Here is a 23,604-nt window from a genome sequence, read left to right as displayed (position 1 = left end):
GGCTAAAACTGTAAGTCTATTTGGTGCCAGCTGGAAACGCCACGGATAAATTTGTCTTGATCGACCAGATTTTTACGGAATTCTTTTAAGAAGTAACAATAACAAAAGTTAGGCAGTATAACCATAAAAATAAGGTCAAAAAGTCGGAAATTTTAAAAAATTCATGTACTAGGAGAAAGCTCCACTTCGCAAAAAAAAAAAAAAAAAACACTAGAGAAAGGCATAGATATAGCAGATTTTTACACTGCACTGCTATGTGTTTAATTTAATTTCAAAATTTGTAAAGTTTGTGGTAAGGACCTTTAATTCAGACAAATTACATTGTATGGCTTTACTTTCGCAATTTGTTATTTGATGTATAGTTCAGTTCATTTATTTAATGGTTACTGCAGATATTTTTTTTACTGGTGAAAACCTTATTCTATAACTCGAATAACCTTATTGATTTTACCATATCTTTAGTCTTTGAATGTCACGCTAGTTTATGTGTTAATATGACTCGTTGTCACTTGTTGTCATTTGTTGACTGTTGTTGTTAGTAGCTAACGTCTTTTGGATGAAGTCCAATCAGATTTTTACTTCGATTACTAAACTTCGTTTCAAGAACGAATTGAAAATGTATGCAATTTCCTGATATCCTAGCAGTTCGCTTTGTGACGTTATGTCATCGTACGTTTCTTCTTCTTTATAAAAAATATTTCTAAACAGCCAACTTTTTTTATACTCAACTACAACAATTTGTTTTTTTAGTTTATTTTCGAATTATATTGAAGTGCTATACAATTTTTATAAAAGTAGCAACCTTGGTCCTGAACATAAAAAGAATTATTTTGAGGAGCTCTCTTTGCTTCGGTCTTTAACTTGTTTTAACTTTTTGATTTAGTAAATTCAAGCGTAACGCCACGCTTTGGGAAGACAATGCGTTAGCTATGAGGAACAAAACGAAAGAAACGAAACGAGAGAAACGAAATGGCGACGTTACATTTAGCAAACCCTGCTATTAAGCTTGCGCGCATTGAAATTAGCAGCTTTCTCTAAAGACATTTTTACCTAATCCTATATTATAATACAATTGTGCCAATGACGAATTCCAAGTCTAGTTTTCTTTGACTGCCATTGTGTTTTTCGGAACTTCTTTTTTTAATGTTCGCGCGTTATAAGTAGCTCAAACACTTTACAATCCTTGCTACACTTACCCATAGGCTTAATGTTTTCTCGATCTCACACCGATTTACGCACAATAATTTTTTCTGCTTTTGACGTTTTTTAGAGATTGGTGACGTAAGCAGTTACCTATTTCGATCCAAAAGTATTAACTAAATATCTTTTGCAACCAAAAATGCTCAACATTTTGAAACGCGTATCAATTTCTTACGGATTTTAATGCCTAATTGGCTCCATAAGTTAGTATTTACCTGCATTACAATAATATATAATGTTAGTACCTTCAAAACAGGATTTCTTAAAAAAAACATTTTGCTGACGGTCATCACTGGAGGCATTGTATTTGCTTTTCATGTAACAGACATTATTCGTTCCGCCGTTTATGACTTAAAACCCATCAGAAGGGGAGTTAGAGAAGGTAGGTCGGTTTTGCCACCTATCCCTGCAACACAGTTAATTCGTTGCCAAAACATAGGGGAAATTGGGCTAACTCCCTACAACACATCAGAAAATTTATTTTTATTAATTGCGAAGACAGATAGTATGGTTTTTTTAAAAACTATCTGCTATCCTTTTACAAGCGGTTGCACGATCTTTTCGAAAATTTAATAAAAATGATGACATCAGCATTAAAATGACAAATGTAATTAATACTTATTAATATGGATAGCTAAAAGTGAAGTCAGAATGGAAAAACCAATGTTTTACCCTTGAATATGCTTAAGTTCGAAATTAATCCAGCACCATCCCCCTCTCCCCAATGTGCATGTTTACCCTCCCTGGCCGCCTAAACATTAGTTAGGATTTGTAAATTTAACCTTCAACTTCTAGCGTCCTATATTTCGTGGGCTTTGAGTCTTTGTTTTATACACTTTTGTTAAAAGATACAACACGTTCAGATTCTGATTTTTCATCTTTTTGAAAGACGCCGCATGGTAAGAATGTTTTTTTAAAAAAAACTCTGATGAAATAACACTTTTCCATGTATATTCAACATATTCCACACAAAAGTTCACATAAATTATCAGGTACATGTATAGCAATGCTGCTAATTTAATGTCCTTTATCTTTTTTTGATAACTATGTCAAATTCTTCGTATTCATCCAAATTCCATGTTATACCACTTTTAAAATTAGAGCATTTAGAATTTTGTTTGCAAACTTTGACTTCCATTGAAGATGGAATAATTACAGATTTGACATCAAACTTGCATAAATGACTAGGGAGATCGTAGGAAAATTTTCCCTCTGTTTTCTGAATACAGAGTCCCATACCATACAATTCATTGCATAGTAGCACCTTATCTTCGGTATTTAAATCAGATGTTTGAATATTATAGGTAATCGAATTTTTAGGCGAACCAGGATGAGTATTTTTACCCCTTTCAGTTATCGACATATGATAATTCTCTAGTTCCTCTTCTAAACAATTGTTGTTGTTAAACATTTCTTTTAAACTCATCCAAAATGATTTCTTTAAGTTTACCAAATGACGACCGTATATTACAACCGGAATTTTCTTTTCTCCATTTTCCTTTTGATCCTTTTCCTCTATTTTGACTGTCATACCATCTGGTACAAAAATTGACGATAATTTCCTGTTTCTCCAATCTATTCCATTTATACTTTTAAATTCGCCGTCTTTTTTAGGGATTATGTCGCACCAACCATTTTCTAAATAAAAGGAAAGACTTTTATTTTTATTTGCATTATATTATTTACCTATTATTGTACGGATAACGTCGATAGAATAGGATACGGATTTACTGAGCCATCATTGACGACGTCAAAGTGGTGGCGATCTTAAGGTTACTGTGAGGAAAAGTGAACATGATTTTTCGCTGACGTCAGCAAAGTCAAAAGAACACAATTTTTTTATTTATTTAGCAATCCAATTAAAAAGATCTGCCATTTTAATTTTTAAGACATTAGCATATTGAATACTGCCTTTTAATAAAAGAAACAATCTGAAAATGCGAAAAAAACGATTGCAAGAAATAACTCCAATATAACAAAAAAGTTCTTAAAATCTTAAACAAAATGTCAAATGTCAAATTGCAGGAAATCATTCCAACAAAACTTCAGACAAAATATAAAAAACAAAACCTAGTTGGTAGGATGTTACAACATTGGCTATCACAACCCAGACCGTTACGACAACAATAATAATGCCAGAATTGACACATCTCAAATGTGTATACATCTTATCTGGTGTTGAAATGTTGAAAACCTTCAATATTTAATCTGAAGTTTCGAAAAGAAAGGCTTGGAAATACTTACTCGCACAGATCTGTGAAATTAAGTTCCTTACGCATTTTAAATATTGTCTTTTCCTTAAATGCTTATACCACAATATCAAAAGCTATATTTGGAAAACATTAAATTTAAATTTTGAAAAATTATTTACTCGGTTGCATACCATCCTCTCGCGCAAAAATATGCACAAAATGTAAAAATTAACCTGTTAATAAAACAATTTTTTTGTCCAATGATCCGTACTGACTTTACCAAACATTTTAAACTGAAATATCAAAAAAGCAATGAGCAAAAAGTAAATTTCAAGTCAACAAAAATGATTTTTTTGAAATCATTATATATATATGGTCCTTCCTCACAAAAGTTCATACTAAATGTAGAACACAAGGGTTTCTGAGGAGCGAATAAAAAAGAGCAAAAATCACTTCAATTGGCATGTTCTAAATTGTCTTCACCCATAAAATCTTCCACAAAAATATATGAAACAATAAATTCAACAACTAGAAGAAGCAGTCATTTTAGTGCATACGAAAATACAACTGGAAAGCGTAGAATGTCAAATTATTTTTTTTAGTATATATACTTGCATATGGTCCTTGCTTAAAAAAGTTAAACACAAAATGTAAAAAAAAAAAAAAAACATTTTCAGTTCGAACATTCAGTAATTTTTCATCATCACCAAATATTCTTTCCCGCAAAATTTTGTGAAATCCTTGAGTAAAGTTTGTAAAGTTTTAAAAAAAATTATAACACAAAATATAAAAAAAATAACTAACACAACAGCTCACACTAAAGTCTAATTGTATCAAAATTTGCTCCTTTAGTATAATGCATATGGTCTTTGTGCGCAAGTTTACACGACATTTTAAAAAACAGTAATTTTTAACACAGACAATATAAACGGACAATCATACTATCAACTTCTCAGAAATTTTAACAAAAAATGTCAAAAACCCAGCTAAACTTTCCCCCAAAATGCCAACAGCCTTTGTAAAAATATCAACCACAACCATTGTAAAAGTATGTAACCTGGTCATTTACATGGTAAGTTTAACAAGATGTTACAACAGAACAATAAAAGTTGCTCCAAATCGCGCACACACTTCAAGTTTTGCAAAATCGTTCTCGTAAAGTTTACAGAAAACATAAGGAAAGTTATTCCTCTCTATATCCTAAAAGTTCAATAAGCCTTTGACAACAAACCAAAATTCTTCACTTGGACTTTTTCCTTTTTAACTATGCTTTTTTAAACCACTTTTTTTACTTTTTTCAAGATAACGAGATTGTTCTTTTGGGGGCGAGAGGACACCATTTTTTAAAAGTTAGCCGTTAAATTTATTTTAGCAAGTTAATTTGAGTCGTTTTCATTACGTGATGTAAACAAAGTAAACCCGCTAGCAAAATGGACATAATTTTTTTTGCAACTTTAAAGAAAATTTTGGCGACTTCAAAAGAAAATGTATGTGACTCTCATAGTGAATGTGCAGGAACACATCCACTATGAGAGTCACATACACTTTGTATTATTATATGAGATTAAGGACAAGTTACTGTGTGCATTACTAAAATACGCAGAGGTCCGATATTGTCGAAACATTCTCTCTGGGAATGAACAAACGGATGTCTAATGATAAAAAATCTCCTATAAGTTTTATGTTAGACTACTTGTCAAGATTGTAGAAAATACACATGGACAGAAGAACAACGGAATGGATGGCTTATTTTGACGTCTGCAATTAACGCACAAAACATTTTATTTAGTTGTTCAGTCACTGTTTTTTTTGTATAGAATTGGGAACGCTGATCGATAAAATTTATAAGATCGGATTTTGATGTATGGTTTTAAAGTTATAGTAATTAACCAAGAGTGGTTTTTATTTAACAAAAAATTTCGGATATGAGAATCCATACTTTGTCTGAAACAATTAATAAAATCAGTTAAGGACAGATTATGTTTAGTGAATTATTTTCATATTTGTAGTCCTTATAGAAAATTCTGTAGAGTCTGTCGTAGATTTTTTCCTGTTGCAGCACAAGGCCTACCCAGGAGAATTGCAATCTTGGTGAAAGATGAAGTTTAAGAACTTTACTCGCGTGCAATGCTCTATTAGGTCACGTTGAGCAGATCGCAAACGTTTTTAAGAATCAATTTGGAAATTACGCCCTGTTTCTAGCATGACAGTCTTTACAGGAGAGGTAGGTCCTTCTAAAGCTCATTGATGGCATCAATTTGCGTATCGCCAAGAAGGCTGATGGCGCGGAAGATAAATTGTGTTACGTATACCTGCTAAAAGATCCCTGGCTCAAAAATCTTTGCGGTAGATGGCAGTCCCTAGAATATTAAAAGTCGCAGCAAAGTCCTTTGGCAAGCGTTTTTTAAAAGTGGTTTCTCACAGAAAAAATGGTAAATATTGGGAAAGAACCTGATATCCCCCGGGACCAGCAAGCTGGGCAAGACTAAGGGTGTATTACACTTGCTCACTGAGTGTAAATTATACTTCTGGAAGACTATACTTCCATACGATATGGTGGAACTCCTTGCGTCTTGAACTGTTCTTCTACATTGGAAGAACGACTACGTTTTCTCAATGCACCGAAAAGATTATCTTTTTAAATGGAGCGTTAAATTTTTGTTACTCCTTGCTAGTGAAGAAAGCGTATCCATCAGTGACGAAATGATAACAGACTAATCGCACATAAAGCGAAGACAGTCTCCAGTCAAACTGGCCATCTCTGAGAGACAGGACATGAGCCTCGAAGACAATGAAAAGAACATGATGAACGACTGATAAAAGATTAGGATTAAGCCAAAATACAAAAATACTAGTCGATAAGGCCCGTGGAAATATCCACTGAAGAGGCAGGATAAAAATGAAAAAGAAGAGTCATTTGAATTTTGATGACGTCAGCAACCGATCCATAACAAAAAATAATTGAGAACCTTGTTTTCGCGTTGCCTCCATAGTGTAGAGCTTAAAGCGCTGATTAAAAAAATGTATATGATTATGTGCTTTCGATGAACGGTTAATGAGATATAAGGGTTTAAAAATTTTGCTGACGTCAGCAGAGACCTGTCAAAACACAAAATATTTTTTCAAAAATTTGTGTACCCGTTGCCTTTATCGTATAGATCTTGAAACGCTGATCAAGAAAATGTATAGGATCATGTACTTGTGACAAACGGTTGAAGAGATATTAGGGTTTGAAGGGTTTTTGATGACGTCATCAACCAGTCCACTCCGAAACGGATTTGTGAACCCAGGTTTGGGAAAGTTACTTAAATTGGTCCTCTAGTGGTCCCTAGCTACCCACCCGGTGAAAAATCATTGACGTCACCACCTCGTTTTCAAGTTATTTGGCCCCAAGGTTTTAAGTGCATTGTAATGGCTTCATTTATTTAATATAGGATATTGACGTTAAAGTAGTGTTATTGACGTCGCGCCGTAACGTCATAAAATTTAGCATTTGAGATATACTTTTTTCGGCAACTTCAAAAGAAATTTCGGCGACTTTAAAGGAAAATGACGATATCCACTATGACCGTCACATACACTCCGTATTATTATAAGAGAAAAACTTTCTGTGTGTCAGACCATCCGAGAGGTTATTGGATTGCAGAGTGACGTAAGAAGTGCATAGCGAAGCCACAAGCTAGAAAAAAGCCGCTAGAGAAGATGTTCTGGCCATTTGTTAACCGTCTGGATTTTTCAAGCGGGTCATACGGGTTTTTAGGTATTCTGATTGGCTCAGCGCTCTTGACGACGGGCCGATATTTTGCGGTATTGCCCGTCGTCAAGAAAAATGGCTTAAAATGTAAATAAGCACAATAAAAATATTTAAGAAGCATTGGAAATGATTATATATCTAACTCCTACAATACATTTATAACCAGATTCACCAATATTTCGTCGGATGCTTCTTCAACATAACTAGTTAACTAGCAACATTGTCCATAAAAAACGGTGATCTGATTACCAGTTTTATCAAAAATACTAAATACAGGGCGATGGAATCATAAAAAATACATCTCCTCTCATTTTCAGATTCGTTCTTTCAGCTTTGTGGTTGCCAAGTCAATATAAAACTCGTTGAAGCCCATGTTATTATTGCCTTGCTAGCTAGTTAAAAAAATTACTTTAATATTCGTTGTAACTATATTGTAGCTGCGCATTCAACTTTACACATTATTCTGTGCGTGTCTAACATCATAATGTTTGGTTTACAAAGTTTTATTCTACAGGGACTTTCGAATTCTAAATAGAATGTTTGTTTTCAGACAGGACTGTTTCGAATTTTGACCTCGAGTGTTAACAAAAGTAGTGCTAGTGAATTTTAAAATTATAAGAACACTAAACTAAAATTCTTATTTTACATTTTTATCTCACTTAGACGGTTAATAAATACAATAAAAACCGATTACCCCGTGCTGTAGCGAAAATATCGCCCTCAGTCATTGCACCGACCTCGCAAGGTCGGTCGGCACTTAGACCTCGGGCGATATTTTGCGGTACAGCCCGGGGTAATCGGTTATTATTGTATTAATAGAAGAATCTGTGAAGTATACTAAGCAAAGTGTAAGCTTTGTAAATTGCAGGAAGATGGTTATGAAATGAAATCTGAAATACAGGCCTGTAAAAGGGCTATAGACGCACTAACAATTCTAGCTTATATGTGATTGAAAAGCAGCGTGATAGAATTCTCAAGCTAGAGTTAGAATAGGGAGGCTAGCTACGGCCAAAAATTTTTGTATGGATAAGTTTATGTCTTCTTCACGCCTTTTTCTGTTTAACCCATGCTTGCAGAAGCCATTGAGAACTTGTACGATGTGCACTTGGAGTCTCGATTAGAGCGTATAAATTTGCATTGGAAGCAATGATATAAAAGCAACGTACGGAACTGTACAAACAACGCCGCGCACAAGTCCATGAGGTGCGGCAAGACGCACCCCCTTAGCAGGGGGTTTGTTTTAAAAATCTCTTAAGAGAAGTCAATATTAGCACGGTGTATTCCTTACAATGGACTGTGTTTTAGAGATTGTGCATCGGTCTGCATAGTCTAGGTTCTCTGTAGGTGTGAAATCTTTCGCCCAAGGAATACTTACATCAACCTTCAGGATGTCGATATTATCGTCAAAGTACTAAGTCCTTGTCTTATCAACTGCTTTGATAAACGGCTCTGTATCTGCCATATTGTACTCTCGCAACCAGACAATTGTTGTGACAAACAAGCGCGTGTAAAATTTACCACGGCATTCCTTAAACTTCACAGGAGATAGCACTTTTTTCCTCTGATGCTATTGTGAATGTATTCGTGTGCAATTGGTCTTACGTAGTTCAGCTAATCGTAGCTTTATTGCTTTGGCATAGGTGGTACCAAAGTCCCAAAGTCGAAAACGTTGTAGTAAAGATGTGGCGTTATTTTCTTTGTAAAGTGACGATTTACTCGTGGGGGTTTCTTACATTCCTAAGCTGTGATGAGATTTTAGCCTACCTCCTGTATAGCTTTCACTTTCGCCTAAGTCTTTTTGTAACGGTATTTATTATCTTCTCGCTGAAAGTGCATAACGAAGCTGCAAGATAGAGATCAGGCGCTAGAAAAGTTGTTCGTGTCATATGAAAGAATGTGTGAAATATACTAAGCGAAGTGTAACCTTTGTGAATTACTCTTTTTGTAACGGTATTTATTGTCTTTTTACTTTACCACATCCGAGGTACTCACATCCAACGTACTTGTAGACACACCTTGTAGTAGGCTCATACCCATCTGCTTTTATATCCATTTTTCTTCCCTGCGATACGATCTCTTCTATTTCCACATAGTGCGTGCATGTGTCTTCCAATCTTTAGTGACATTTATTCTATCCATTATGATACAGAATGACTAAAGTTTTTTTAAAAACAACATGGCATACACTTCCCCTTTTTACGGTTGCAGATGATCGTTGTCTTTCCCCCTGTCATTTATGCTGTTTTAGATGACTTGCTTGTGTGAAAACGTTTTCGTAAGACTCGCATTTGCAGCATTTTGTTTAAAAATCTATCTTTTCGATTGAAAAACAGTGCCGTTCCAGCATACTCGGGTTGATGCCGACAAGCTCTTGTATGTTTTAATTCTTGGTAAAGACTTTTCTCAACGGCCTGTTTTTGCTGTTTGTCTTTGGTTGATGTTGAGGTTACAGTGTTCTGTAAGAGGTTTGATCCAAAATACTCTATGAACGCTTCGATGGCTTGCAAGTGAAACGCACAATCTCCGCCACCTTTGTGAATGTCGCAGTTAAATTTGTAGATCACCGTAACTCTCATATCGATATCTGACGTGATTTTTCACATGATTACATCCGTAAGCACTTGGGTTCGGTTCTAGTTGAACAATTTTTCAGCAGCTGTGTATCATTTCTTTTAAATATGTGTTGACACTTTTTTTGCAAAATCATGGGTCCAATAATTCAAACATCATTCTTTTTTGTTTTTCAACTTTTGAACTTTTTAGCCATTTGCGAACATCCTTAGAGTCCATTGATATGTGCTGACCATTGTGTATATGCGATACAAGCGCCGCATTTTCTGTATTGTTCTTTCCATCTTGCAGCATATTCTAGCACCTTTTCCCATTTTGCAGTCGTTTTTAATGCCCTTTTCCTCGCTTCTGGATGGATCGAAAGGTTTTCGCAGATAGAGTCATCATAAAATTTCAACATTTCGATCATTTCGGATTTCCGCTTGTGACACCTCCCTAGAAAGTTTTATTAACTCTTCTCGTAACATACACTTCAACCATATTTATACGCTTTCGACCATGCCAGAATTTGCTAGGAAGAGAAAAATCTCTTACGTACGAAATTTTCCCTTTTTACCCAAGATTTATACGAAGCATAGCTTCGTATTTGCTGTAGGATGGGACTAACATGACTATTTGATTCATTTGATGTATGTAATATCATAGGTTTTAAAAGAGTAGCTGCCGAGGGAATCTGAAGCAGGGATTTGATCTCTATTTACATTAACACCACTCAGAATAACACCTATGCCTACTATCCCACTCGCTCCAAAAACAAACAGGTTGATTGCGTCATCACAAAAAATTAAATCCTAAAATCTTCTCAACTGCTCCTGAAAGGTAAATGATCCCATGCATTTTCTAGATCAGCGTTTGAAGCTCTATGCAATATGCAATGGGTAAAGCAACTTCTAAAGAAATTTTTTTTGTGTATCTAAGAGTCATTACTGACGTCATCAAATTTTGAATGACGGGTCCTTTTATTGTACTTCTACCTAAGTGTTACTAACGTCAAACTAATATACTAACGTCAACAAATAGCTACTTTGTCACTGGATTAATCACAATAACATTCACCTTTCGGAAGACACACACTCACAGGGCAATAAAGTACTATTATCAGGCGATTCTATTTTGTAGCTTTTTCTTGACTGTTCATAGCCTAATAGGTACAATTATTTCAGAAAAATGGATATAGTATAAAAGATAAATTATAAAATAAATTTAAACTACTAATTAAAGTGTATTCTAATTCCTATAGAGGGTGTAGTAGACTTCAATCCATGCACTGGTTAGACGCTAACTGTAAAAAAAAACAAAAAAGATCTTACCTCTACATATGCGCACGTATCGTGAAGCATCAGACGATTCATCCTGCTTTATTTTAGCACAGGAATATTCATTTAATTTTTCATCACTGGAATAAACAGACATGCCCTTGAACGGCCCAATCTTTTTATTCTTATATTTCGTTAATGTTACATCAAGGCCAAGTGGAATAATCATTGATTTGATTGTGTAATCTTTCAGCTAGAAAATATAAAACGTCTTTTATATTAATAGCCGTATTCTGTCTGTTTAAAAGAGTTGCGCCGCAACTTTATTTAAAAAATTTCGGCGGAACTCAAGTTTAACAGATTTTGTTTTGGTCGCAAGCAGCTTAATTTCGGAATCACGGCAGAGCACGAAAAAAAGCTCAGGTTTGGAAGGGATGGTGTAGGATTGTAGGTCTTCTTTTGAATTTTTCTCCGCTAAATATTTTGTATGTTGGAGTGTTTATTTTCTGGATGTTCGCAACTGCTAAGATAAATATATCAACACGTTCTCTAACCATGTAAAAATCATAAGCAAACCAATATTTAGATTTTGGTTACAAACGTATTCGGCTAGCTATCAGTTAGCCGTATTTATTCTTATTCTTCTAAAGTTTTTATTCACTTTGGTATATATTTATTGTTATGTTAGGATTATGGTTATCTAGCTAGGTCTTTAGTTAACCTCTGGGTAAAAAGTAAAAGTAGCCAAATGCAGCTCGGCTAAATAAATCTCTTAACCTTAATTAATGCAGTTAGATAGCTAAAAATTTGTTACTGTCATGAAAGCTTTTTCTGCAAAATAAAATTGCTAAGTGATTTTTTTAGCTAAAGGAGGTTTAGCTGTTTCCTAAGTTTTTTACTTTGAACCAAAGTTACGATAAGGTTTCTTTGGAGAAAGGTATTACGCCTACACAGTTGTGCGGCACAGTTTACCTGTGCTTAGTCACTGAACTTAAATCTGCAAAACAAAAAAATGGGGTCTTCTATTTTACAGGATAACAAATGGTTGTAAATTGTGTTTTTATTTAAGCTTAAGTTGCGGGAAAGTTATTTTTTTGGAAGATATATTACATCCGAAACACTAATGTTGATGCGCTTAATTTAATTGAAAGCGGTCTACTTGCATGTGTTGCACACTTTACGGCTCTGGTTAGGCGCTGTACAGAGTGTTCAACGTCGGGTCATACATTTACTTGCGGCTTAACCCGGCTAGTTATTTAATATACTTTTGGAGCCAGAAGGCTATTTATTATAATTTATTGATTTTCATTGATGAGACTCTCAAATTATAGATTAGTATTAGTAGATTACTTTCATCCTTTTAATTTTTCCTAAAAAGCTTTCAAAAATGCGGATCAGAAATTGACACTGGCAAAATAGCATGATTTAAAATACAAGAGAGCTTTTATTGAAGCGAATACACAAGCTCTTCCTTAAAAGCATAACTTGTAACCCTGCTAGACATTTATTAAAAAAGGATAACGGGATTATCTTTCTTTTATATTTGATATTCTTATCTGTTGAGGTTATTGATTGCACCAAAGATTTCCCTAATTTTCTTTCTTTCTCTTGCGAGTGGTGTAATCTTTGTATCAAACACTGCCACACTTCATAACTCGCCCCGTCAAGAGTAAGGTTTGCAATACATAACGCACCAAGGTTGTGTTTACATTCCACACCATTTCAGCTCGTACAAAAAGTTTATTCGCTGTGTTCAATTTTTTTAATGCAATGTAAATTTAGACTAACAAACCAAAGCCAAATCCAGGGATAAATCGTAAAGATTATCCTTGTACGCTGATTTATTTACAACAAAATTTTGAACTCACCTTGCACTTAGATTTTGTTATTGTATAGCATGCGCCTTTGAGCTCTTCTTCTTCGCATACGTAGATATATGGTTCCACGCGATTTTTGGACAGTGATCTTACATATTCATAAGTAACATACTGTTGTGGATTATAATATATTTCATGAAGAATAACCATCTGCTCCGATTTCATTTTGTTGAACTTATAAAGAAACTCTAAGTTCTTGGCGTCATTCATGCGGTAATTATCCAGTTTTGTCTTTATCTTTTCGTAATGCTTGTCCCCTGCGGCCAAGGCGATCATTAATTGGCTGTTTAAGGAATATTTCGATAATATTTCCAGACTCTTGATACATTTCACCTTATCCAATATTTCTCCACAGTATATATTAATTTTTGTAAGAATCGGTGTGCGATAATTCATTGCTGCATCAAATTTTTCATCCAAATTTCCAGAGTACAAAGGATTTGAATAAAGATTGAAATCTAAGATGGCATTTTCCACTTTATCATTCAATACATTTAGATCGTGGTTCTCCAATGCGCTGAAAATAAATCAGGAAAGACTTTTTGAACGCATTTGTATATTTAATCTAAAATCATAGATAGGACTTTGTCCCAAAAATTAATACATTAGTTATTTTAATATAATAATTTATTATCTCTTTAATAATAGCCGTCGTCTGTTTGTCTGTGTGTCCGCGAAAGCCGTGTCCCGTAACGGAAACACGAAATTTTTAAGATGCGCATCAATACCAAATGCGATATATTTCTGTCCACTTTGTTGCAAATGCGATATATAAACGACGGGCGACCACGTGGATTTTTCCACGGCCTAACGGCTAGTCTCTATAATAATAGCCGTATTCCGTCTGTCTGTTCGTGCATCAAAAGCGACTTGTGTTAACCACGCACGAAATTGCACACAGCTCTTTGATCTTTTTGCTACGCTATTTTAAAATTTTATTTTATTATGTCTTTTACGTAGTTTCACAAAAGTTTAATTTAATAATTTTCTTATACAAAATTCATGGTTAATTAACTTTTATTGTTCCTTCGATGCAGTTTCTTTGTTATAAATAACTACGGTCAAAGTTGCGGACAATTACTTTGCGTTGTCTATTTCATTGAAAAAGTTTTAATTATTCGAGCCTTTTCAAGGAAATTAACAGAAACAAGTTTTTAATAATAGAAGGAAACAATAAATTTTAAAAAGATTTTGTAAGTGATTTTTTGTTTTTTCTAAACATGAATGTAAAATTTATTTTGTAAATTTTGTTTCATCTTCAACCATTTATATTTTTAATGACAACAATAAACCTGGATGTGCTTATTTCTTTCCTGAAACTTATTGTTTTTTAAACCGAACAAAAAGTGTGAGAAAATGTCAATCTTAGTTTTTTAAAAGTTATTTGCAGGGAGGAGCCTCTTTTTTACATCAAACTCAGGCCGTAAAAATGCACAAATTATTGTTAAATATATGAATTTTACGAGAAAGCGGCGTAACACTACTTCCGATAAACTATACTATAAAAATAAAAAAGTGTAGTTTACACTGCTTCTGTGTATATTTCCAGGGACCATGGCTACCGCAGAGTATTTTCATAACAGAAATAATTTAATTAACAGATACGCGAAATAATCAGGTCAGCTAAATTCCGTTGATTGTTCCACGGTTTAACGACTAGTCTCTATAATAATAGCCGTCGTCTGTCTCTGCGCGGACCCCCCACTGAGTTAGAAAATGATGTTACGGAAACACCAATATCACATGCGATATCTTTTTATCCACTTTGTTGCGACGGGTAAATATAAAGGACGGGCGAACCCGTGGATATTTCCACGGGCAACGACTAGTCTCTTTAATAATAGCCGTATTCTGTCTATCTGTTCGTGCGTCAAAAGCTACTTGTGTTAACCACGCTACGCTATTTTAAAATTTTATTTTTATTTTGTCATTTGCGTAGTTCAAAAGTTTATTTTAAAAAGTTTTTATGCAAAATTCATGGTTAATTAACTTTTATTGTTCCTTTGATGCAGTTTCTTTGTTATAAATAACTACACGGGCAAAGAGAGTTGCGGACAATTAACATTGCGTTGTCTATTTCAACCTTAACGCAACAATAGCTGAAATAAAAACAGAGTTTACAAAGCGTTAGTACACCGTTATAGAAAAAATATTATTTTTTTTTTGCGGAATAAGTTTTTTTAAATTTAAAAAATTAATCGTGACACCGAGCTGAGCGCTTAGTACAGTTAAACGGTGCTGCACAGACGTATAGGGATAATATCCTTTTGAAAAAAACTTTCTCGCAGACTCTGTTTAAATTAAAACACAAGAAAAAGTTCATTGCTAACACAGGGATGAGCAGTTAGTTCAGGTAAACAGTGTTGCCCATCCGTACAGGTGTGATACTCGAGAAAGTTTAAAAATTAGTACAGGTTTTACAAAAAACACGTGGTTAAAACTGGGCTAACCGCCTAATACAGTTAAACGTACCCTTTTCCAAAAAAACTTTATTGCAACACAGGGAACAGCCTGTCGTTGCCCGTCCAGCTAAAACAATTGCTCAGCCATTTAATTTGCGGGAAAAATTTTAGGAAAACAATAAAAGATGCTGGCTACCTACCTAACTGCTTTTAGCATAAGAATTATAGCTTAAGAATATCGTTGTAGCCAAACTGAATTTTTATCTTTATGCTCTCACTCTTTAGCCAAAGATAGGAGCTAGCTAAATGGCTACAGGCTCAACATAAAAATAAATGTTGGGTAGGATAAAAAGCTCTTAGACCATACAGATTAGTAATAAGTGAGGCTCTAGCTAGCTAGCCTTCAAAATCTTCGTGTTATACATGAGCATAAGGCTACTATTATATTCCAAAAGTCTTCGCTTCGGAGTTTAAATCAGCCCGGTTCTGTTTAAAAAATTACTCGGCAATTTTATTTTGCAGAATAAATTTTTAAAACAGTAATAAAAGTGGTCGCTGCTAACTGCATTGAACTTAGCATAAGAATTGTTAAGAATTGTGTTGCAGCCAAACTGCATTTGACAACTTTCACTTGCAGCCAAACTGCATTTGGCTACTTTCACTTTTTAGCCAGAGGTAGCTAAAAGAAGGTAGGTAGGTAGGTAGACCCAACTTCAACATAAGATTAAATAACAATATACCAAACTGAATAAAAACTTTAAAAGAATAAGAATAAATAAAGATAGCTATATCTAGCTAGCTGCCTCAAAATTTACGTTTTGTAGCTAGCCAAAAACTATGTATGCCCCCCCCCCTAACTTGTTTAAGATTTATACGCAGCTAGAAAACGTGATGAAATATTCACCTTAACATGTGAAAACAAGCTAAATAATCCCATAGGATAAAAAGTACTCAAAAGAAATAAGGAGGATTGAAAGGACACCTACAAACTTCACACCATCACTTCCAAGCTACAATGGCTTTCGTAGGGGTAGCATGTTTCCTCCCGTCGGCATGTTGGGGCCGCGAAGCACTTGGATTGGTCATTAGTTAAAATGGAGCCTCGTGATTGGTTTATTACGCGTGAGCTGGAAAGCAAGGCCGGTAAAAAAACGGGGTCTGCCGGGTATTCGAAATAAAGCTGAAGGGCCGTGGGGATTTTCGGCGGGTCTCGCTACTTGCTCCGCCATGTTGCGCAGAGACAGACAGACAACGGCTATTATTATAGAGACTAGTCGTTTAACCCGTGGAACAACCAACGGGAATTAGCCGACGTAATTATTTTGTGCACCTGTTATAAAATTATTTCGCGCACCTGTTATGAGATTACTCTGTGGTTCCTGGAAATATACACTTATGGCACAAAAGCAGTGTAAACTACACATTTTTTATAGTATAGAATATCGGAAGTAGTGTTACGCCGCTTTTTCCTAAAAGTCATATATTTTACAATAACTGACGCATTTTTACGACCTGATTGAGGTTAAAAAAGAGGCCTTTCTTGCAAATAGCTTTTAAAAAACCAAATTTGACATTTTCTTACACTTTTTGTTCAGTTAAAAACATAATAAGTTTCGGCAAAAAAAATTAAGCACATCCAGCTTTATTGTTGTCAAAAAAAAATAAAAATGGTTAAAGATGAAACAAAATTTTACAAAATAATATGCAAATTCATGTTTAGAAGAAACAAAAAATCACTTACTAAATCCTTCTAAAATTTATTGTTCTCCTCCTATTATCAAAAACTTGTTTTTGTTAATTTCCTTTCTAAGCTCCCACTCCCGAAAAAGTCCCTATTCGGCATTGGGGGCTTATTCGGCCCCTATAGTATTTTAATCATAGGGACTTGATAGGGACTAAGAAAATACTACTTTAAAGAATTGATTATATGTTAAGGTAATAATAATCCTCGGAGTTATAACATCCAATTCAAAGTTAGGGTGTTTTTCTTTTCTTTTTTTTTTTTTTTGAGCAACTTGCCAAACGATATACTTCCAATATCTTGGAAGTCTGTGCTGCCGTTTTCTTTTTCCTGCCAAAGAAAACGTTTACAAGAGACTGGAAAACCGTTGAGCCATAAAATGGAGGAAAAATAATAGAATGGGTTGTTGAACGTCGTACAAAGATGCTTATTGTGTCAAAGAAACTTATTAGAAAGAAAGCAGAGGCTATTACGAAATAAGTTAACATAGACATGGAAAAATAAAGTTTTGATTTTTTATAACGTAAGACAGGAAGCACCAGCAAATCCACATGATCTCGTAGGATTTTACTCCTGCAATTCATGTAACCGTAGTTGTATGGAAGGCGGGTACAAAGCTTGCTGGTTACCGATTCATTTCGGTAGCACTAATGGAGAAACCAGGTCTGTAGTTAGTTGGAAAAATACTGTTTTCGGACAGTTTACCGCAGATTGTTTGTTTGGGATACATATCAGTGTCATTTATGTAGTAGTGGTAGCGGATTCGGCTTGTAATCATACTGTTTCAGGTTCAAGGATGTTAGTTGGAACAAGAAGTATAAAGCATATTGCACAGAGAAATACAACGAATGACTGAAACCGATGCCTAACATTAGAAATCTCCGCCTCACACCATAATTGTAAACTGGATTTTTGGAAGGCATTTATTTACAATGGGGACACAAGATGGCGACTGGCAAGAAGCTTCTTCTCCAGCTAATATTATACAACTTTAAAGACGAATATCTTGTGAACAAATCAAAATAAGTATAAAAGAAATTTTTTTTTCGTAATTAGTACAATATTTTGACTTGATTTTTAATTACTCTTTTTAAAGTGAGAGCTAATCTTTAATGAAAGTACTGCAAGTTTTGACAGAAATAAGAAGTAGAGTTCAAAAGTGCTGCTTCTAGAGGGGTCACACCATCATCTGTATTAGTGTCCAAACCACGTGGAAGACCGCTGTTACTTGGAAGTATAGAGGACATGATGCAACAATATATCCAGGCTCCCAGCAAGCGTGGTGCAGTAAAAACTAGAGATGTTGCTGTTAGCACTGCAAAGGCGTTAATAAAGAAAAATCCAAATTTCGTCGGTAACGTAGATATATCTTCTTCATTGGGCACAAAGTCTATTTTGAAGGATGGGATATGTGCTACCACAGCAAAACTTGAGATCCCAGAAGGTGTAATTAAGGAATCAAGGTTGATGTTTCATTATGATATTGTTTCGAAGATCGAAATGCACAAGATACCGGATTCGTTGATCATTAACATCGATCAGACGCCTACATATGCCTAAGTATGTTCCAGTAGGCCGTACAACTTTAGCAAAAAGATGTTCATTAAACGTAGTAATCAACGGAAGCACTGACAAGAGAACCATTACCGTTACGTTTTCCATCTCACTGCCAAACAATTTTTTGCCCATGCAACTTATTTATGGAGGGGGAAACAAGTAAGAGTTTACCCCGGTTCGGGATGAAATTCGGAATGAGAAGAATCTGGCTAACGATTAAATAACATTGGTAATAATGGACGTATTCACTGGACAGATGACAGCTAGAGTTTTGGATCTATTTCGTGGACACAACATCGAAATATCATGTGTGGCTGCTAATATGACTCACATTTTTCAGCCACTCGACTTGACAGCCGATGGATTTGCTAAAAAGTTTATGAAAAAGAACTTCAATGACTGTTACAGTACACAGATAACCATGCAGTTAGATGAAGGGAAGTTGTTCCATAACATCGACATTGCCTTGAAGCTCTCCATATACCTGTTCAATCAAATGACCAAATCAGATGGCCGAAAGACGATTATTAGTGGATGGAAAGCGTCTGGGATTACTGGTGCAGTTGAAAAAGGGCTGGTAGGTCTTGTCCCACTCAATGACATTGATCCAATGCTTGATTTTACCGTCAACAACGATGGAGTGGGAGGAATAACTACTTTGAGCGAAGAAGAATTAGGTATACGACGATGACGATTTAGACTCTGAATGGGAATGTGAAGAAATGGAACGTAATGCATTTGATGCATTCATTATTGACGAGGACGACGATTGATAGTTTTTCGGGTTTTTTTGTTTATGGTGAGGTAGATATTAAACTTGTACATTTTGCGAATTTTCGAGCCGGCGAAATTTAATCCACACGAAAATTAATCCCATTAAAGTAGTATGCCATTGTGCCTTCATTACTTTGGGAATCGCGTTTGACAACTTTCTAAGATCTAACATTTTGTCATGTTGTTTTGTTTGATGCTCTGTCTGTGATGGAAAAATTTTTTATGGTTATTGCGCAAAAATGAGTATTAAGAAATGCAAAACAACGCCACCGCATACGCAATAATGAGGTTATGTAATAAAGAGTGAGGATTCTATTATAAAACATTTTTTAATGAAGCATGACTACCTATTTATACTTCAATTTTTTAACATTCTTTGCATAAAAACTATTTGATGGCAATTTTTTATGTTGGAAGAAGTTGAAGTCATTCATGGAAACCAGGTTTTACAAAGATAGTTTACACAGCCACCTTTTTTACCTCTTAACCCTATTCGGTCCGGGGAGGGGGGATTCCCCCCTAACTTTTTAGCAATTTCTCATACGATCTATGTAAACACCGAAACATATGTTAAATAACTTTTATTTAGCTTTCAGAAACTTCAAACAGAACGTAAAAATTCGTTCTAGAACTAGAGTAATTGAATTATAAGCAGATAGATTTAGAACAAATTTCAAGCTTTTGACGACGTCACAGAAAATGTCCTAACGCAAGCTAAAAAATTTTACTGCCATTTTGTTTGTTTTGTGACGTACTATAAGTGTGCCAAGTTTGATTAAATTTGGACAAGCCTGTGGGAATTTATTGAAGGAGGGGGGGGAAACGGCGGAGCGAGTTGGGTTAAGACCTTGATGAAATAAATCCCGTACCTGTCAAATTTGTCTTTAGTAATTTGCGGCTTCTTTACGCTGAACAAAGATACAATCGTTGCAACCAGTTTGACTATTGGTGTCGCAAGACCGGGTATTCCAAATAGTGTTAAGAAGGTGTCGATCATGGAAGAAAATCCTTAAAAAAAGGTTTAGCATAATTTATATAAAAATTTAGCAACTACACGATCGACACATAATACAGTGCCGTAACCACAATTTTAATATTGGGGGGTCTATATTGAAAAATGAGATATATTAATCTCTCATTCATTCTTTCTTTCTTTCTTTCTTTCTTTCTTTCTTTCTTTCTTTCTTTCTTTCTTTCTTTCTTTCTTTCTTTCTTTCTTTCTTTCTTTCTTTCTTTCTTTCTTTCTTTCTTTCTTTCTTTCTTTCTTTCTTTCTTTCTTTCTTTCTTTCTTTCTTTCTTTCTTTCTTTCTTTCTTTCTTTCTTTCTTTCTTTCTTTCTTTCTTTTAGTAGGAAAAATATTGGGGGGCCCTCGGCGGTTACGGCACTGTAATATGTTATTATCTACCCGTATTTGCTCTGTCTAATATTTTAGATATTTAATATCGAATAATTGACACTTCTTTAAACATTTTTTTCCCACGGCGGGAAAAAAATTGTTGCTATGTTAAATGTTTTGTTAATTTAGAAACAACACAAACAGTAATCTTTTTTCTTTTTCTTTATATCTTCATATATCGACTTTGAAAAATTAGGTATCAAATATATTCAGGCTCGTTTTTATGACAAGCTCGACTAAATAAAATATTCCATTCTACCTTCTCCAGTATCTGTTTAATGTACGTACAAATTTCGTACATCTTCTGTTAGATGCAAGCATCGTTGCGAAGCGGTTGAACAAAGCGGAAAATGTTGAACACGATTACTATGCAAGCGCACCAAGAGATTTAAAAACGGCTATTATATATTATTTTGATATCTGATGTCGAATGTGTATCTACCACTATTTACTTGGTAAATAATAAACACAAATTCTGCAAGGCTTAATAGTTTTTTCTACACAATTTCCATAAAAGTCTGGAATTAAGGTTCAGTTCATACCATTTGGTTAGATCCGTAACTTAAGTAACGCCTAAATATTCCCGCTTAATATATTCTTTTCCATTACTTGCTCCTGCCGTTATTATATGCCAACTAGCATTGCAATTTATATATATGCATACTTTTATACTGGCGAAATATATATAATAATAAATATATAAAAATAATAATAATATGGCTATATAAATGCTTTCGTAGGAAGTTGATGGGAGCAACTTCAGGGTGCGTAGATGAATTATAGAGTTAGTTAAATTACACTTTTTGCGTTTTCTTTTAATTTAGTAAATTCAAACGTCGCGTTACGGTTTAAACAACCTTTCTTAATCACGCAAGGGAAGTAAAAGATTTAACAATTTTTGTATAATCTTAAATGTTTTATTCCATAAAGTTATGACCTCCTTGGTTATGCTAAACAAGAAATAAAAATAACAAATACATCAATCATTACCTAATATCACGCCCAAAACATCTTGTTGTTTGTAACCGATCAAGATGTTGTTTGCAGCGTTCAAAGCGTTTTTCGATACTTCTGTTGCTTTTGGATCATCTAACTGGTCAACTTTATCTTCTATAGCCTCTAACTTGCTAAGTACATCATTGTTGTGCTTAGCTTCGCGGTGTAAGACGTCGGAAAGCACATAATTGTTGGCAAGTAACAAGATAGCAACATACGTTAACAAAAGCATGGTTAAAAGATTTGTACACCTTTTCGTAACAACACTGCATCCGACTGTGAATTTAAAAGTAAATTTCAAATGACCAAACACTTTATGAAATATGCTTTTACAGATGACTGCCCAAGCATTAGATCAACTCAATGATTTGGTTGATTACGAATGTTTACAATTCAGGCGAATGAATACATATTCTTTTAAAAAACACAACATTCAGAAACATTAGACTAAGATTGCCGCTACTCGTAAACATTTGAAAAGAAATGGCGAATGTACATTCATAATTCGGACAGGATCAATGTGCAGAAAAGCCAGTATCTAATTTTGTGCAAATATTTTGGGTGCGATTTTTTGATCTACCCAATCAAATAACTAGGAAAATAGTGTTGCTGTAAATGCATGGCAGCTGCTTTCCCGAAGAGGGTATATTTATTCACATTCTAAAACAGTCAGTGTCCTGCTGTTTCTTTTTGCAAAGTTGAGAATTCTAGTTCTAGTTTAGAAAAGTTTAGAAAGTGAAAAATAGAAAAGTGTAGTGCGCATAAATATTTGGGTACAATCACATACAGATTGTCCTATTGTTGCGCTTTTAAGAGTTATATTAGGGGCTGTTCATATAGGAAATATTTCCTTGCTAACCGAGGAAATATTTTCCATATGAACAGCATTTTAATAACAATTCCAGCCTGTCTTGAAAAATATGGACATCCAAATTGTTTACTTATTTGAGATATCCATCTTATTTCAGATTCTTAATTTTTATAAAAGTGTGATGTTTGTAAAAATGTACTATGTTAGATTAAGGAGATAATTATTTCGGGCTCAAATTTTAGAAGAATTTTCCTTATATTTGCGAAATAACGAGGGCCTTATTTCGTTGAAAATTCATTTTTAAGGTCAATAACAAATTTGCTTATTTCACGGTTCGGCAAACAGGATATGCACAATGACTATAATGCGCAAAATGTTTTGCATTTTGTGTATGTATTAAAATACTTGCCTCCACATCTTTCCAAGCCAATCACTTTTTATTTTTGTCTTTGAATAATCTCTGATTTATCATATAAGATCGGAAAGTTTGTAACTGCTTCAGAAAGTCCTTGTTCACTTTGGGCTGCCATTTTGATTTCTTGTTTCACGTTAAAAAAAGTCTTGCTCACGTTACTTCTTATGTTCACTTTAACAAAATCATGACGCAAGTGTGAAGTGAAACCAATTATGGAAGCAGAAAGTGAAGCAAGATATAAAAACGTTTTGATATTCATGCTTCAACGTATGCTTCATACTTCACACTATGCTTAAAGGGGGATTTTCACGAAACGAATTTCACGACAGCGAATTGTATCTGAGCATGCGCAGTTCGATGTAAAATCAAAACAAACAAAAAAAATCCCCCTTAAGTCTGCTTCCGCGTCTGCTTCTGCTTCTGCTTTATAGATGTGAACCAGGCTTAAGTGTTTGAACATTTCGTCTCCCTTGCTTTTATTATTTTGTGACTCTTTGTTAAAAAGTTTGTTGGGAAAAAAATCATATGAAATGAGAAATATGGCTAAGATGTTGGCACATAAAGATAGTGTATTTTGGCAGAACACATAGCTAAGTAAAAACTGAGCAATTAAAGTGAATTATTGCGTAAGTAAACAAGTGGATAGTAAAATAGAAAAATAT

General features: G+C 34.5%; 2 protein-coding genes across 2 annotated transcripts in view; one reads left to right on the top strand and one right to left on the bottom strand.

Moving 5' to 3' along the window:
- Positions 1–23,604, top strand: part of LOC130629906 (probable global transcription activator SNF2L2) — a 106,206-nt gene that overhangs the window by 14,415 nt on the left and 68,187 nt on the right. The gene's annotated exons all lie outside the window — the stretch shown is intronic.
- On the bottom strand, positions 454–22,060 carry LOC130629909 (uncharacterized). The gene is made up of 5 exons (XM_057443285.1): positions 21,711–22,060; positions 20,194–20,332; positions 12,842–13,367; positions 11,028–11,226; positions 454–2,838 (listed from the first exon to the last, which is right to left on the bottom strand). The coding sequence occupies exons 1-5, from the start codon at positions 21,946–21,948 to the stop codon at positions 2,228–2,230; spliced, it is 1,713 nt and encodes a 570-aa protein (XP_057299268.1). The 5' UTR covers positions 21,949–22,060; the 3' UTR covers positions 454–2,227.

This window comes from Hydractinia symbiolongicarpus, chromosome 2, assembly GCF_029227915.1.
Source record: "Hydractinia symbiolongicarpus strain clone_291-10 chromosome 2, HSymV2.1, whole genome shotgun sequence".
NCBI classification, from domain to species: Eukaryota; Metazoa; Cnidaria; class Hydrozoa; order Anthoathecata; family Hydractiniidae; genus Hydractinia; species Hydractinia symbiolongicarpus.
This window is presented reverse-complemented; position numbering and strand designations above follow the sequence as displayed.